The sequence below is a fragment of the Doryrhamphus excisus genome, chromosome 9, assembly GCF_030265055.1.
Source record: "Doryrhamphus excisus isolate RoL2022-K1 chromosome 9, RoL_Dexc_1.0, whole genome shotgun sequence".
Lineage (NCBI taxonomy): Eukaryota > Metazoa > Chordata > Actinopteri > Syngnathiformes > Syngnathidae > Doryrhamphus > Doryrhamphus excisus.
In genome coordinates, this window is record NC_080474.1 from 15549528 (window position 1) to 15565196 (window position 15669).

At 41.0% G+C, this 15669-nt stretch overlaps 2 protein-coding genes across 2 annotated transcripts; both read right to left on the minus strand.

The window, feature by feature from the left end:
- Positions 1-1670: 1670 nt before the first annotated feature.
- tfg (trafficking from ER to golgi regulator) lies at positions 1671-12336 on the minus strand. Its single transcript, XM_058082870.1, has 8 exons — positions 12168-12336; positions 10313-10528; positions 10085-10168; positions 7590-7736; positions 6207-6374; positions 5877-6023; positions 3485-3577; positions 1671-2677 (listed from the first exon to the last, which is right to left on the minus strand). Exons 2-8 carry the CDS (start codon positions 10494-10496, stop codon positions 2274-2276), a joined length of 1227 nt encoding a protein of 408 aa, XP_057938853.1. The 5' UTR covers positions 10497-10528; positions 12168-12336; the 3' UTR covers positions 1671-2273.
- A 95-nt stretch (positions 12337-12431) lies between these two features.
- Positions 12432-14730, minus strand: jagn1a (jagunal homolog 1a). Its single transcript, XM_058082871.1, has 3 exons — positions 14628-14730; positions 13949-14050; positions 12432-13441 (listed from the first exon to the last, which is right to left on the minus strand). The coding sequence occupies exons 2-3, from the start codon at positions 14035-14037 to the stop codon at positions 12979-12981; spliced, it is 552 nt and encodes a 183-aa protein (XP_057938854.1). The 5' UTR covers positions 14038-14050; positions 14628-14730; the 3' UTR covers positions 12432-12978.
- Between the last annotated feature and the right edge of the window lie 939 nt (positions 14731-15669).

The following is a 15669-nucleotide window of genomic DNA, read 5'->3' on the forward strand; positions in this document are numbered from 1 at the left end:
CCTATAGAGCAGCTACACACAATAAACAGCACAGAAAACTTTCTAGGTCTTCCAGAATCTGCACCTATTCAAGCTGTATTTCGTTTGATTTGTGTTTCCTGCCAAAACAGTCCACTCTGATTGGTCACACGACTAAAGTGCTTCTTATCTACTGTGATTTAGTGGGTATAAGAGTTAATAAATGAATAGTCTTTGAAGCGCTACTTGAAAAGTGTTTACGAGCTATTAGGAGCTCATGAGCTACTAGCTGGAGACCCAACTTTTGGTGTATGAACTCAAGTGGTAACGTAGCACTGCTGGTGCGGTGGAGCTCAACCTCGCCTGCCTGAGGAGCAGCAATCACTGTCAGACACACTTTGTCAAAAGCACAGTGGGTGCCGTAGAGCTCAGAAACCGGATGTGAGGGCGCTGTGTGTACCAACTGTAGACAATCTTGGCACAACATCAGTAGTGGAAACGTGATCATTACACGTTTTTGCGGGACTGCCAGACATTGGTGAGCACTGTGGTTCTCACCACCTCCGTGGACGCATAGCATGTCCGACATTTACGCACCTTTCCCTGCAAGAGTGTGCTGCTTCTGGCTTCAGCAACAGTTTGGCGGATATTTCACAAAAACAGTCTCATGTGAAATGCCGTTGACAAATGAAAATATTTTTCCTCTTGGTGGGAATCAACAACTCTAATAAACGTCTGCCTGAGCTTGTTTCGTAAACGGTCTACACAGCCATAAGGAAGGCCGCTTCTCTGTGACATCACAAAAGAAACGTTTTATGGAACGCCCTCTGACACAGAGCATTTTGAGCCATCTAAACTTCTTTTCGGGGCTCACTTCCAAATGCACAAACCTCATTCACTGAAACTTTTGCATTGTTTAAGATAAGAATACAACATTCCAACTACATTTATGGGTCAGAAAAGTGGAAAGAGCATAATAGGTCCCCTTTAAGTTAGCCATCAACTAAGTTATCGTGAAGAACACATCAGTTTGTATGTCAGCATTTGCAATTGACTAAACTAAAACAGAAAGAGTGCAGATGACTGGATGGGCAATGGGCTAACCTGATTTTGCACAAAATACAAGGCAGACCGGATTTTGGGACAAGTACTGCTGGCACAAACAGCAATACTGGTCAAATTCTGGGCAGGTCCATTAAGTCTTGCTGCAGGCAAATTTCTGCTTTCTAGCTTCCTTGTATGTGGTCTTCTGGCTAACCAAGGCTGAAGTGCTTGCTGCCCGTACCAAATGGCGCTATTTTTGAGTTTTAAATCCCCCTTTGAATTGCATGGAACACACAGACTGTGATGTTATATTCAGCTCTTGAGGTGAACGGCATCCATATTTAAAAAGGCGCTCATAATTTTCCAACCATTATGTGGTCAAATCCATCCAAGATGAGCAATTTTGGGGCTTGGAAACGTGTGTTCGATAACTTCTGCAAAATGGTCTTTAATAAACACATTCGCCAGGACACTTTTGACATGGATGAGAGAACCGCGTGCTACCCTTAGAACACATCCAGGCGGCCCGCAAGCCTCAAAACAGGAAAACAAAATAATACCCACGGCATGACATCAGTATTCCCAAATGTGTTTTCTCGAGAGGAAAGTGGAAAAGAAAAGGCCACAGAAGTATACAGAAGAGTATTCACAGAAAGATGAACAAAAAATGGGACTCAATCATTTATTGTGTTAAAGAAAAAAAATGTTACATTTTTATACACGGACAACTAATCTCACCTGAAGATGATTTTTTTTTATGTATTAGTAAAAACCAGTGATACAATAGAGAAAGAACAAGAGTGGGCAAAGCCATTATGTGGGGATTACCCCTCCTCCCGTTCACCTTCACTTAGTGTTCCCATCGCCATGGGTGCCGCAAATAGTAAAAACACAAAACAGGGTAACGTTTCATTGTGTCAGATGTCAGTCATGATGTCAGGTGAGGCAATGAAGTGTTACCAGGGAAAAGAACCGACAAAATAACCTCTTCTGGTCTTCCATGTGAACGCCATTATCATGATACAAGAGGGCAGAGATTGTGACAGGAAATAGAAGGGAAAGGATAACAGAAAAAATCATAATAAGGAGTAGGCCAGTGGTATGTTTGGAGAGACAGCATACAAACACTAAACCATCAGAAAGGGGGTTGCTTGTTTTTGGATCTGTTATTCATAAGGGTAAGACCGCCCCCAGTCAAAAGAGCCACAAGCGTTTTGTGTGTGTGTGTGTTGGTGGGTGGGTGGGGGTTGGGCGGCATTCACACGCCCCTTTTACCGATATCCAGGGCCTGGCTGAGCATAGCCCTGACCGTAAGGGGGGCGGTTCCGGGCATATGGGTTAGCAGCCCCGGGCGGTGGGGTGCTTCCCGGAGGTGGGGTGTACCCTGGGCGATGTTGGTACCCGGGTTGGGAGGAAGTGGGTGGCATGCTATAATTGGCAGGCTGCGACGCCTGAGAGGTATAGTTTTGGGGAGGGAAAGCTCCTGGTGGATACTGCTGGGCTCCCTGAGGAGGATGAGGCTGCTGTTGTTGGCCACCCTGGAAGCCTGGGGCAGGGGGAGCTTGACCTGGGGCTGGAGCCTGGGATGAAGGAGGCGCATAGTTCTGGAACTGTTGCTGCTGATGGGGCTGCGGTGGAGCTGGTTGAGGCGCTCCTGGTTGGGGGCTGTATCCTGCTACAAAAGGAAAATTGTTTTGTTATTTTGAGAATTGCCATCTTTATACCCTAAAATTTAAACCATACTAAATTATTTTTGATCCCACATTTACCTTCAAAAATGCTGTTAAAATTGACTTTAACTCATTCACTGCCAGCCATTTTCAGAGAAGAGAGTTTTGGGGCATTTTTGCTGAACTTTCAAGACCCGCAGAATATTGAGTTTTAGGACTACATGAACATTGAACTACATAATGAAACATTATATTGCTTCTTTCATCAGAAAATAGTTTGTTTTGTTTCAGCCTTTTGGGGTCTTTATAAATTGGCTGTAGAACATACAGTATGGTGGTTTCAGCGACACCTGATTTTGACCAAAAAACAAAAAAAATCAGCTTTTTCAGTAGAGAAGCAAATTCAAGCAGAACGGTGACTTAAGTCCATATTTTTTTGTTGAAAAGTCGCTTACTTAACAACAAAAACAAGATTTTGATGCAAAAATAATTTTATTCACAGATTTAGAACATAATACAAAACATAACCCAAAATTATTATCTATTATTCTATTAGAAATACAATTGAACGTCAGTTATCCTGTTAGCCCCGGTTAGCAAGTTTTTCAGTTAATGTTGAAAATTTTTGCGCACATTTTCCAGTTAGCGTGTAATACGCTGCACATCGTTGTGCAAGCTTGTATTGCTGCATGGGTATTGTTAAATGTTTTTCAACAACTTAAGATTGGAACATCGTTTTTTCGCTCATGAAAAGTTTTTGGGAAGCCGACGTTCGGGACAAATGAGTGAGGATATTTAAATGAACCTCTTACCGGGATACTGCATTCCATACTGCTGCTGAGGGGGGGCACCTGGCTGCTGTGGAGGGTATCCACCAGGGGCCTGGTACTGTTGGTAAGCCTGACCTGAACACAACACAAGAAAAAAAAAAGTCAGCCTAATATACACTTCATACACTTGAAGAGTTACAAAGCTCATTTACCTTTTCTCAAGGTGACCATACATTTTCAAATGTGCCACGACTGGTGATGGCAACCCCCCCCAAAAAAAATGTGATAACCACAGAACCGAAAATTAAACGTAAAATGGCTAGTGGGGTCCGGTAACACTATGTGTCTGTCCTGGCTGCTCTAGTAAATCAGTTCATGTTAGGGCTTTGGCGCCAAAATAGGTAGGTCCTATGGCACGCATTGTTTGCTAGCTCATACCAACTTGTTTTCTCTCATTAGAACGCACAGAAAACACACGCATTAGAATTGTAAATGATTAACAAAATTCCAATTCCTTTAATCAGGACCACTTCAATGGAAACTTCTACATCCATGTTATCCGTGTCTACAAAAAGCAGTACACAGGTGACCTTGCAGACATAAACACTCAAATACACAAACAAATCAGACAGATACGTGCGCCTGTTATCAGGACTATACACATTGGACACCTTCAGCTCGGCAGGCGGCATCTCCATCGGCAGACAAGTCTACATTTGCAGACAGTGACTTCCTGCTGCTACACTGGAATTAGTGATGACTTCACCAGACCACACTGCCTACGTGCACGTGTGCAGGGAGGATGACGGGGCCGCTCTGCAGCCATCATTGCAAAGTGAAGTGGAGACTTTTTGAAAAAAAAGTTTTTTTTTCTTCTTTTGAAACTTGTCTCTAGGGGCTTGTGTCCAAGTTCATAAAAAAAGGGCAATTTAACAAAGCAACAGACTCTCCTAACAAGGCCTGCTGTGTTCTAAGGAGAAAACATAAAAGACCAACATTATGCTTTTCAACCTGATGATATGCTGTATGCCATTCATATCATTCTGGACAAACAATATATTGGGGAGATCGTAGATGTAGAAAAAGCGAGGAGCACTGTACTGATGTGGCAGCCATGTGTTGTTTGCAGCTTTAACATGAGCAACATGTGTCTTTATTGTGTGTGAACTTGGCTTGCCTTTCATCCTTTCCTCCGTCTGCGCGCCATCAGCGCTATTATGTAAGTGCGATAGAGGGATGAGTGGCTGTTACGACCACATCGGCACGAGGAGGTTTTTATCTCACTCCCGTGTGGCCAAGAGGGGGGCCCGTCAAAATACAACCAGCTGCTTGCGTTGCAGTCTGAGAGTTTCTATAAAAAGAGGAAGCGTTTGATTGCAGTATGTGAAAATTTGTAGCTTTTACACCTCAGCCACTATTTTCTACCATCCTGTTATGTTGAAAACGACTGTATGACTTTTGCTGTACGCCAAGTATGTTATACCAAAAGCTGGCATTAACGTTCAAGCATCGACTATAAATTCCGAGCTATTGAGCGCACCTGAATAGAAGCCACACCCACCAAATTTAAAAAGGGTAAAAATGTGTGGGATATTTACACAGAATGACATGCTATAAACCTTGCCTTCGCACCTACACCCAGTGTTCCCAGTTACACCAACTACGATGAGTGAGACGCTCCTCCTGCGGCTTCATGTTCCCGCAACTTTCTACGTGATTCATCATCTTCGAAGTTTGACGCTAGAGTGTTTCCAAAAATTCCATCTCAAATTTCTCTACCTCTTCCGAGCCTGAACATGCCTCTGCGCGAGAAAGCAAGACCACGAGCTTACTGTAAAATAAACATGTGACACCAAACGCACACCATGGCTCAAACTGTCCTCACGCAACAGGTCGTGCGGGGGCTACATATGCACACATTTGCTTTCCTGCACTGATGTAAATTGCTGCCATCAGGTCCACCGGCATCTGTTAGACAACCGTCTCTAATTAACTTACACAGTCATCTTATGGATCTTGTTAGCAGCATTCTAAAAGAAACAAGCAGGCCTAGCTCAAGGTTACCTTTAAAAAAATGCTCCCTGAGCATCCATTTAAAATTCCTGTGCATCAGCTGGCTGTCATAATGAAAAGGTCTCAGTGTCAATGAGGGGGAATAACAAGATGAAGGCAATAAAGGAACGTCCCATAGACAATCTACCACAAGACCTGGGGAGGAAACAATCTTTTTCTTGCTGGCTGCAGAGAACGGCTTCAGGCACAGTAGACGGTCCCATGAAAATGGTGGGAAGTGATACTGAACATCTGGCTGCACAAAAGGGGACTCAAGTGAACTTCACACCTCACACCTCCCGAACAACAAGTCAGTGGAAAAAAAAAAAAAAAAAGTCTTCATTTCGGTAAACGTGACGTGGCACGTGTTCACGCAGCTTACCATCCATGCCAGCTGGGGGTCCCTGCTGTACTCCAGGAAAGAGAGCCTGCCCTTGGGGAGGCAATCCTGGCTGAGGGGCTGCAGACGAGGAGGAAGCGATGCTATCTGGGGTCCCTGAGCGCTCCTCTGGGGGCGCTGCTGGCGGAGCTACATATGGCAGGGGGGAAAGAGGAAAGACAGCTGAAATAAACCTGCAGCTTACAACAACAGCTGTTAGAGTGCACATTTTGCTATCAATGCAAAATCAATGTTGTTGTTTCACAGTCATCATCCAATGGAGACTGCTGAATAACTGCACAGATGACAGGCAGTGATGAACTTGCGCAATACCTGGGGGTTGTTCCTCGCTCAGGCCGAAAGCAGAAATGACATTCTTGTTGACTTCATCCTGGTTTTTTAAGGGGTCAAAGGCAGACATGCTCGCTGCGCTTACAGGTGTCACGTGCTTGGCAATGGAGTCTGTTGTTGCCACTTTTCCTTCACGTCCATCAACTGTTTCTAAAATACAAAGCAAAAACTGTTAGCATCCTAGTTTATAGCTTACAGTGTAGTACACGTAGTCTGACAATGCGCATAAAGCAAGTTCAACTTTACAGATGCCATATCTGCTGTGGTGGCGTGTGTTTATCCACAGTAGCAATATCTCATAGGGATGTATTGGTACATGTATTCACATTTATATTTTGCGGTTCAAAGCCTTTAGTTTAGTACAACTGCATGCTGATTTCTCACATGGTACACATACTGTAACTAGCGACAGAAGTGTAGTGTGCATGTAATCTGAGAACTGTATCAAAGTGGCACCCTAAATTTTTCTGCACACTTCATTAATATATGTTTATTTTTTGGTTTAAGTATTGTATTTATTGGAGAAATACCTGCAAGATAATGGATGTACTGTTAAAGTTGTGCAGCATTTGTAGCAATTTAAACATTTCAACCTTTAGAAGAATTTTGCTCTGTGCCTTTATAATCGTTCAAAAATAAAAATGTTAAGAAAAAGAAAAATCACCCCGTGGCTTTACAACTCGATCCAATTTTGATGCAGACAGAGCATGGCTGATAGCTAAAAATCAGCATGAAAGCCATCTTGCTTCTTTTGAGCAAAGTGCCAAGCAGTGAAGCCATGTCGCTATGAAAAAAAGCACATTATTGTTGGCTGCGACACATCAGACAAAACCGCTGCAAATGTTACGGACAAGTGGAGGATTTTGTTTTTGGAGGGTTGCCTCAACCTGCCTGAGTCACTCTTTCCACAAGGGTAAAGCACATTGTACAGAACAGTGATGCACAGAGAACCAGGACGAGAGCAGAACATATATATTTATTATATTCTGTTAATTTTGTAATCGACCTTAAAAATAACATCAAAATGTTTAACATTAAAAAAAAATTGACAGCTTCCACTCAGATTCCATGAGGTAACGGATGTGATGGAATTCTTATATTTTAGCATTATTGTCGTTGAGTCGTTTCTTTCTTCTCTGCACCGGTGCTAACTGAAATTTTCCACGACAGGGACTACATGTGATTCCCAGTTCAAGTTTTTACATGAGCTGCCGCACAACTTAAAGCGACATGAACGTTGAACCTCATAAAAAGATTACACAGTGACATCTACGTTGGATGAATTCTGCATATGACAGTGGCTGTGTTTAAATTGCTTATCATGCATAAATAAGAAGTGGCTGTATGTTTGCACTGCAACTTTACCACTTTCTGGCACTGTGGCTGCAACACCGGGCTCTGTGGGAGGCTCCAAGGTATCCAGGAGCGTGTTGACTTTATTCCTCAGCTCGATGAGCTCCCTGCGCAGGTACTTCACCTGACTGGATTCCAAAGGCCTTGGCTGACCATTCACTGTGAATGACAACAGTTAAAATGTTATGGATCATCTGGGTCCACACAGTCTTGCATGGTAGCATCTTGTTGTCAAACTTGCCCATCCACCTACTAGGCAGTGTCAATAGAAAGGTCTATGACTAACTGTGCTAGGTGATATTAAAACAATCACCACAAGGGTTTTTCTTGACACACCCATGCTTATACTCTTTTATTAAAAACACAGGAAATAATGATGCAGTCGATTCCAGCGTAGTGACAATTTGTCACCTGTGCTACACTGAGACTTTGAAGCACTCTCATTTCCCCCCGCTTAATAACTGATCTTGGAGAGAAAATTCCACAGTAAAAGAAAGAACGTGAAACACGAGACTTCCGGACATTCCTTTCTCAAACACACGTTTCTCGTTGTTTTGAGTGAATAATGCTGAACAGCGATGCTCAAGGTCAGGAGGCGCTGCACTCAGATGAAACGCCGTCCGACTCAACTATCCTCCTCGCTTTGCGCAGAAATGACGCACGCGAGAGGCGCTCGGCTCCACGTGAGGTCAATAAGCCAGGGCCTCGCTTTGATTGGAGGGAAGGAAAGTGGGAAAAGGGAAGAATAAAACAACCTACTTACAAATCTTGACTAATGATGACAGACCGACAGGAAGCACAACACAACAAACGCGTTGTCAGAGGAGCAAATGCACATTGTTGTTTTTCTTCGCACAATTGCTTGTTACTGCTTGTACGTGAATAGATGCCTTACTGCTTGTATGTGAATAGATGCACTGACAGACCTAAATAATTGTAGCCTCGTTCTGCCACATGCCTGAAATTAAAAAGTGGCCTTTAATGGATACATCTATCCACAGCTTGTCCCATTAGAAGCCAATTCAACATACTCTCTCATTAGTCATGAGTGGTCGGTTTGAAGCATTAGCTGCACTGCCCTCTAGTGGGAGATGGCTGTAAATGAATTCTAAAGATTCAGTTAAAAAGGTCCTAAATTTTGCAAAAGTGACTATTTAAGAATGTTCTATAGTGTTCGCAGAACCTGTTTATGAGCACCATATGTGACAAAAACCTAACATCACCCTTCCTTGGTTAGTCCACTTTTGAGAGAACATGCGCTCAAGAGGTCAATTTTGAAGTTGGGCGGTTTCATGACGGTTTCACATTTTATTTTTCTATAAAAAGACAATATAAAAAGAAAAAAAACTTATTTCTTGAAAGAAGTTTAATATGACCAAAAACTATACATTAAGACTGGGCGATATATCGATATTTAAAAATAATATTGATATATCTGTAAAGTACAATATCAAAAGCAAGCATATCGTTTTTTTGTTGTTTGTTGTTTTTTGTGCCATGTCGACCCCTTAGGCAAGTGTGCAGCTATGGATGTTCACCTTGTTTGTTGTTTGCTCCATTGTTTACACACCGGAAGCAGCTGTTAGCTTTGGTACGCGTAGCGATTGCAGATCCCCTCGGAGATATGAAGGAGAGGCTGCGTAGCGGGAGTGAACAGACGGTATAAAGGTTGCTGGATAATGTCGGTATAAAGTATGTTTACCGTCTGTCGTCATGGAGAAAGTGAGATGGAGCACTCACGGCACTAGCCCGGCTGCAGGGAAAGTACCGTGACTGCAGCATTATTGCACTGAAGACTAAAAAGTATATTTAACTTTTTTATTTCAGTGGCTATTGTTCTATAACATTTTTACATTTGATTAAAACTTTGTATGCATATTTGGCTTTGACTTTTGCCTAAATATCAAACCTCAAATCCCATTGTTCCTGAGTATTGTTCTCTTTTTGATTAATAACACTTGGTGAAGCCTTTTCTAAGATTTCACTCTACAAAAGAGTCATAAAGGTATGCACGATTCGTGCCGATATCAGATTAATAATGTAATTGGACGATATTCAAGGCTTTCGGAATATAAGTGAAAAAGTTGTATTGTATCCAAGCATTGATTCTTGTGACAACCCTCGTAGATTGCACAAAAAAATGGCAATATTTTTCAAATTACGAATTAAACTGCATAAAACTTGTCAACTAAAACTGGCACTCATGGCTGCTGATATTCATGTACATGTCCTTAGCGGCTAGACACAAAAAGGGAGTCTCAAGAGAGGAGATGAACAATTTGCAGGCATATTGGTGCTACAATAGCTATCACCGAATGTTAGCCTAACATTAATAGCCAAACGTTTGCCAAATTGCTATAATTAGCTGACAAATATTCTTAGTACGCGTGCAGGAAGAAGACGGGATATAATGCTATCTATCTGAATGTTGATGCCCTCTAGGCAACTGGAGGAACCAACTGCATATAGTCCATTAAAAGTAAAATGACATGGTTGAAATATCTTACCAAACAAAGTTAGTTTGAGAATTCTACTGCACTGGATTGCAAAGGAGAGGTCAGAGCTGTCAAAGATGGTGATGAGGTCATCATCTACATGGGGTGGAGAAGATGATTAAAAAAAAAAGTAAATCAATTGCAATGTGTTATTGTACCTAAATGCAACAATAACATAATTGGTGTTAGTAACTTTTCAGAGGGCCAAGATGGAACCCTTAAAATATTGTTATAACCCACCTTCGTCCTTGTATTTGATGGTGACCTCGTCGTTGCTCTGCAGTTTGCCTCTGAAGACGCGCTGCATCATCAGCACCAGCTCGTCGTAAGTGATGTCTTCATTGTGGATGGGGATGCGTCTGATGTCATCACCCAGCTGGGCTTTGATGATCAGCTTCCCGCTCAAGTCGAGCTGGCCGTTCATTTTGCCGTCCAAACTCTTTCAGCTCCTACCGCCTGACCAGACAGAAACAGGATACATATTTATATGAGTCTACTGGAAGGGCAACCAGCATAAATGCATTGACACCTTACCTTTAATATTTACATTTCTTCAATAACCTGTTTAGCCAACAAACCAAACTGGGTCTCAATTACTACGACTGCAAGAACGACAAAGATCATCTATGTGACGTGATATGCTGCTTTTAAAGGGGACCCATTATGCTCATTTTTCAACCATTTGTATTGAGTTGTGGTCTCCTATAGAGCAGCTACACACAATAACAGAAAACTTTTTAGAATTTGCTGAATCTGAACCTATTCCAGCTCTATTTCCTTTGATCTGTGCTTCTTGCCTAAACAATGTTTGAATTTATTCCACCCACGGCCCGCCTTCGGGCATGCCCACTCCGCTGTGATTGGTCACATGCCTAAAGTGCTTCCTAAATATGAACCATATAAGGATGTCCACCCCTCCGTGACATCACGAAAGGGCAGTTGGCAGTTTTACCACACCTTTTGAAATCAAGCATTTGATCCATCCCAAACTTTTCATGGCTCACTTCCAAATGCGCAAACCTCATTATCTGAAACTTTGCAATGTTTATATATATATATATACACATATTATATATACACATATTTCTATAAAACATTCTAACTACATTTATAGGTCAGAAAAGTGGAAAAAACATTCCTTTAGGGACCGACTGCATCAATGGATGTAATGGAAGCGCTCTGCTGTTTTTAAGGACCTTCTAGATTTTGTATTTGAATATGTTTTGTATTTTGAATATGCCTTTACTAAAGTCATGGGAACTCATGACATCATCATCGTCATAATGAGATAATCTAATCACCTGAAAAGACGTTTATACACAGTAAGTCTAAGGGTCACCAAGTGAGGTGGCATCAATTCATCTATGCTGATACACAAGACTTTGACCCTAAAACTGATTAAATAATATAGTAACTCTGCATACAAGTTGCGTACAGTCGTCACCAGCTGGATATGTTCTTCTTGCCAGAACAATAATTGGCTGGATGCTAGGGATTTGGGACTGTGGCTAGCGTTAGCATCGAACAACTGCCAGATCATCCGGTCAGGCTTTATGTGAGCTAAATGTGTTTTCGACATACAACTATGGCTAGAGACGCCCGAGTTCACGGGCGTACAAGTCATCTGACAGGAAAGGGAAAATAGGCTACATACTTGTAACGGTGGAAGTTTACGAGGCCCAACCATGACGCAGCGATAAAGCCTCTGGTAACGTACACAGGGAATATTAAAGTGCGATTTATTTTGACATTAACGATAAATACGTCTGCTTCCTCGCCACCCGTGGAAAAAGGCAATGTACTAGATATGTTGTCAAAGTTAACGCTTATAATAACTATAATCGATTCAAAATTGTGTACAATAGGAATAAATACGTGTTTTTCGTAATTAAGAAAAAAAAGTAAGCCTTAATGTTGACTTTATTTTTTACAATGAACCCATTCCTGCGTTAGCTAGCTATTAAAACGCAACATCACTAGCCGGCTAACTGGTTAGCTTGTATGCTATCCACGTACATTCGAATTAAAACAGTAAATGTATGCGAGTATAGTTTTGGACTCTGACAGGCTAACCAAAGCCAATGATGTATTTTACCTGCTCCCGACGTCCACGCTGTAATCCCTGGTTTATGCTCCCCACACCAAAAAACAAGGGTAAAAATTAAAGTAGGTTGCTTGCTACTAGCCTAGCAAGAACCGCACCAGGAAGTGACCACTCAGCCGTCAACCAGTACGTGGCAGTCGCAACGCGCACGCGCACAATAGGCTGTGGAGCACGAAGATAACGATCACATCAAACCTGATAAAGTCGAATGCAAACGTTTTATATCTTTTATTTAAAGTATATTGTCAACATGCATTTCAGCACAGGAATATACCTGAAAATACAAGTAAAAACAGGCAATTCTAATTTATTTTATACAATAACTCACAGTGAAAACAAGTATATTATCAATCAAAAGATACAAGGTTAATAGAGTTTTAATTAAAAGCAAGAATAGAGAAAATTCAGAACCATTCAGGGTGCACCCATATACATTAAAGGAGAAGCAATATGTTTACAGCTGCCATATATCCTCCATATGACAGAGCACTCTGCTGTTTACGGACAAACTGGAAAAACAGCTAATCACAGATCGCTGACAGGAGAGCTCTCCTGTTTTTAAGGACCTACTGGATAATGTATTAGGCTCCAGCACACCTACGTGACCCTGATGAGGATAAGCTGTATAGAAAATGGATGGATGGATTCTGTATCAAGATCAAATATCCTCTATGTTACAGGCTCTCCAGTTTTTAACAAACTACTGCAAAAAGCTTTTATTTATCGTTAGGTATGACAAGAAAAATTAACAGCGTTCCATAGTACATGAAAATAAAAATATATAAAACATTTCCCTCCATCATCATTTCTTCTTCTTCTCTTGCGTGGCATTGAACCATGAGTCTAGCAACCTCTTCATGTAATACAGCTGCCACGCATGCACTTGGATGGCCACCACCATGATCAAATACATGACTGTAACGGCGGAGAAGCCGAAAATGAAGCGGTATGCTTTGCCGTGGCGATATAGCTGCTGCGCCACAGGGAACATCTCCATGCCGCCATAGATCAGCGGCGCCACCGAGAAGAGCCCTGCACTGATCATGGACAACACCAGGTAGCTGATGTTGCTCTTCGGGAGGGACAGGCTGCTGCAGAGCAAGGGGACCATGCTGAGCAAGTAAGGGTACTCCCATTGGTACGGCATGGAGACTGTGTCGTGTGACACTAGGTTGAAGTGACTAACAACCACTTGGGCGGCCACCAGCAGCCAGACCAGGAGGTGCACCATGTTCAAGCGTCGGACCTCAGACTTCAAGGAAGCACTGCAAGTATCGAGACAGGCACATCATTTACAGTTAATAAGCAAAGCACACTTCCTTTTTTAAACCTATAGATGTTCCTAAAGGGGACATCTCATTCCTAAAGGGGTACGGCAGTTGTCATGTGGGGTATGTGAATAAAACTGAAAAAAAAATGTGCCTGAACGCAGGGTCAAATAAATGTGGCATTCATGGTTTTCAATGAAACATTTTTTGGGGGTGAGGAACAAAGCTGTCGGCTGAAGTAATGCCACCTTACGGTAGTTTAGGATATTTAAAGAGTGATCATTCTAAAAAAAAATTAAATGAATATCCTCTGGCGAAGCTTGACCTATATGTATTCAACACAGCCAAATTACCTTTAAAATAAAAAAAAAACTAAACACACAATGTCCCCAAGCTCTCTGTGAGGGAGTTTTGGGGAAGCTTACATTTGTTGTCATTAGGGTCAAATGTGAATACATTGAATGGTAATATTTGCAACAATGTTACTTTTTAAAAATGACTTGCCTCATTTGGTAATGTGGAGCCACCTTCTCTCTGTTTTTAAAATCACTCCCATTGGTTACAGGAGCTTTGTGGCCGGCACGTGACGTCATGTTGTGATAAAACCTAAAAAAACATAAACCATAAAACATGCCAAAAAAAACACCATTACAGGATAAAAACTGGAGATACTTATACGTACATATTTACTACATAATACCCATTACCGCCCTTTCATAAAGTTGTCTCCACCAACATCACATTCATATCAATACAAAGGTTAACACTACAAGCACATAAACATTAAGCATAATACAAGTCATGCAACTATTGAAATATTACATCGCCCTTTTATCCTGGGGAGGTGTTTTATCATTATAGAAGACATTGACCCATTTGTTTATTGAATCTCCCCACAGTCGCCACTGCCAACCGGTGCAGGTGCAAACAAACAAAATATAGATAACATAATTAGAACTGAACTCAAATTAGTTGCATAAAATATAAAATGAATGAAATATAAGAAATCAACTGCCGGAGCCGAGCAGGCTAGCTATCTTTCCATTGCTAGCATAAACCAAATACAGCAACTGATCAAATAGTCCGACTCGAAACAAATAATGAAAAGACTGTTTTTGAATACAGAAGAGAATTGAGCAACAAAAGAATGTTATATTGTCAAATATTTCCCAAACGTGCTTACCGTAGATTACTCGCTTTAACACTAGCGAAACAAAAGATACGATGCCGACTCAATGGGTGGCAAAAATAGCAGTGCGCATGCGCCTGTCCTTTCGCCGCAACATCAGCATCTGTTCCTGAAAGGGCGTGTCCAGCCGTAACCATGGCGACTCATGAGCAAATCATCTTATTACGAGTACAGATATCAACATGAGGAATTAAGAATTAAGTAAATCATAGAATATATTATAAAACACTCGCATTAATATAATCTTTATAACCTTATTTATTTGCGCATTTTCTATAAAATCTTTTATCCATTAATGTTACACACGTCATCTATAATAATAATTTAATGGCAACCACAGTAATAAACCTCATCAAAAGTGATCATTATCTTTATGAATTGTTGATGAAGTTCTCCTCTTAGTGTTTCATCTTAAAATAAGGACTTCAGTCATATTTTTAATAACATTTTTATTAAAAAAAAAACAGTAGACAGTACATATTCAACATTAATACATTAACTCTCAGGTTACACTGACAATATTAGCACCATACTTGAAAGGAGAAATACATTTCTATTTTCCTTTAAAGGGGTTTCCCCTACTTGACAATGATAATGTAAGCAATCGCCGGCCAAAATAATAAATTACTGACATTATTTGCTGCAATGTTAAACAAGCACACAGCCAACACTTCAACATTTTTACCCAAATTTTGTTGAACTTTGCTTATTTCAGCTATTTCACTGTTATCACAACTTCAAATTTGCAATAACATAAATACAAAAAATACAGATATATCTGGTAAAAAAAAAAGGACTGTGAAAGGGCTTAAAAATAAAATAAACCATCAATAATGGGTGACTTTTTAAAAACTCCCCTTATTATCCAAACCACTTTTGTACACATTCCCAACAAGCACCAGTTGCCTTTTCTTCATGTGTCACTCCTATTTATTAAATCAAACCAATTGCTTTAAAAAGTAGAAATTGTGCAGTGTGCATGATAAAATACAATTTGGTAGTATTTTGGTATATATTTATTTATTTTTAATATGTA

Excerpts from the sequence above, each read along its gene's own strand:
- tfg (XM_058082870.1), bottom strand. The coding sequence starts at position 10,496 with ATGAACGGCCAGCTCGACTTGAGCGGGAAGCTGATCATCAAAGCCCAG. Across the intron at positions 6,024-6,206 it reads GAGCGAGGAACAACCCCCAG|CTCCGCCAGCAGCGCCCCCA; the intron begins GTATTGCGCAAG and ends TGCCATATGTAG. Across the intron at positions 3,578-5,876 it reads ACCCCCAGCTGGCATGGATG|GTCAGGCTTACCAACAGTAC; the intron begins GTAAGCTGCGTG and ends TGTTGTGTTCAG.
- jagn1a (XM_058082871.1), bottom strand. The coding sequence starts at position 14,037 with ATGACGTCACGTGCCGGCCACAAAGCTCCTGTAACCAATGGGAGTGAT. Across the intron at positions 13,442-13,948 it reads GCTCCACATTACCAAATGAG|TGCTTCCTTGAAGTCTGAGG; the intron begins GCAAGTCATTTT and ends CGATACTTGCAG.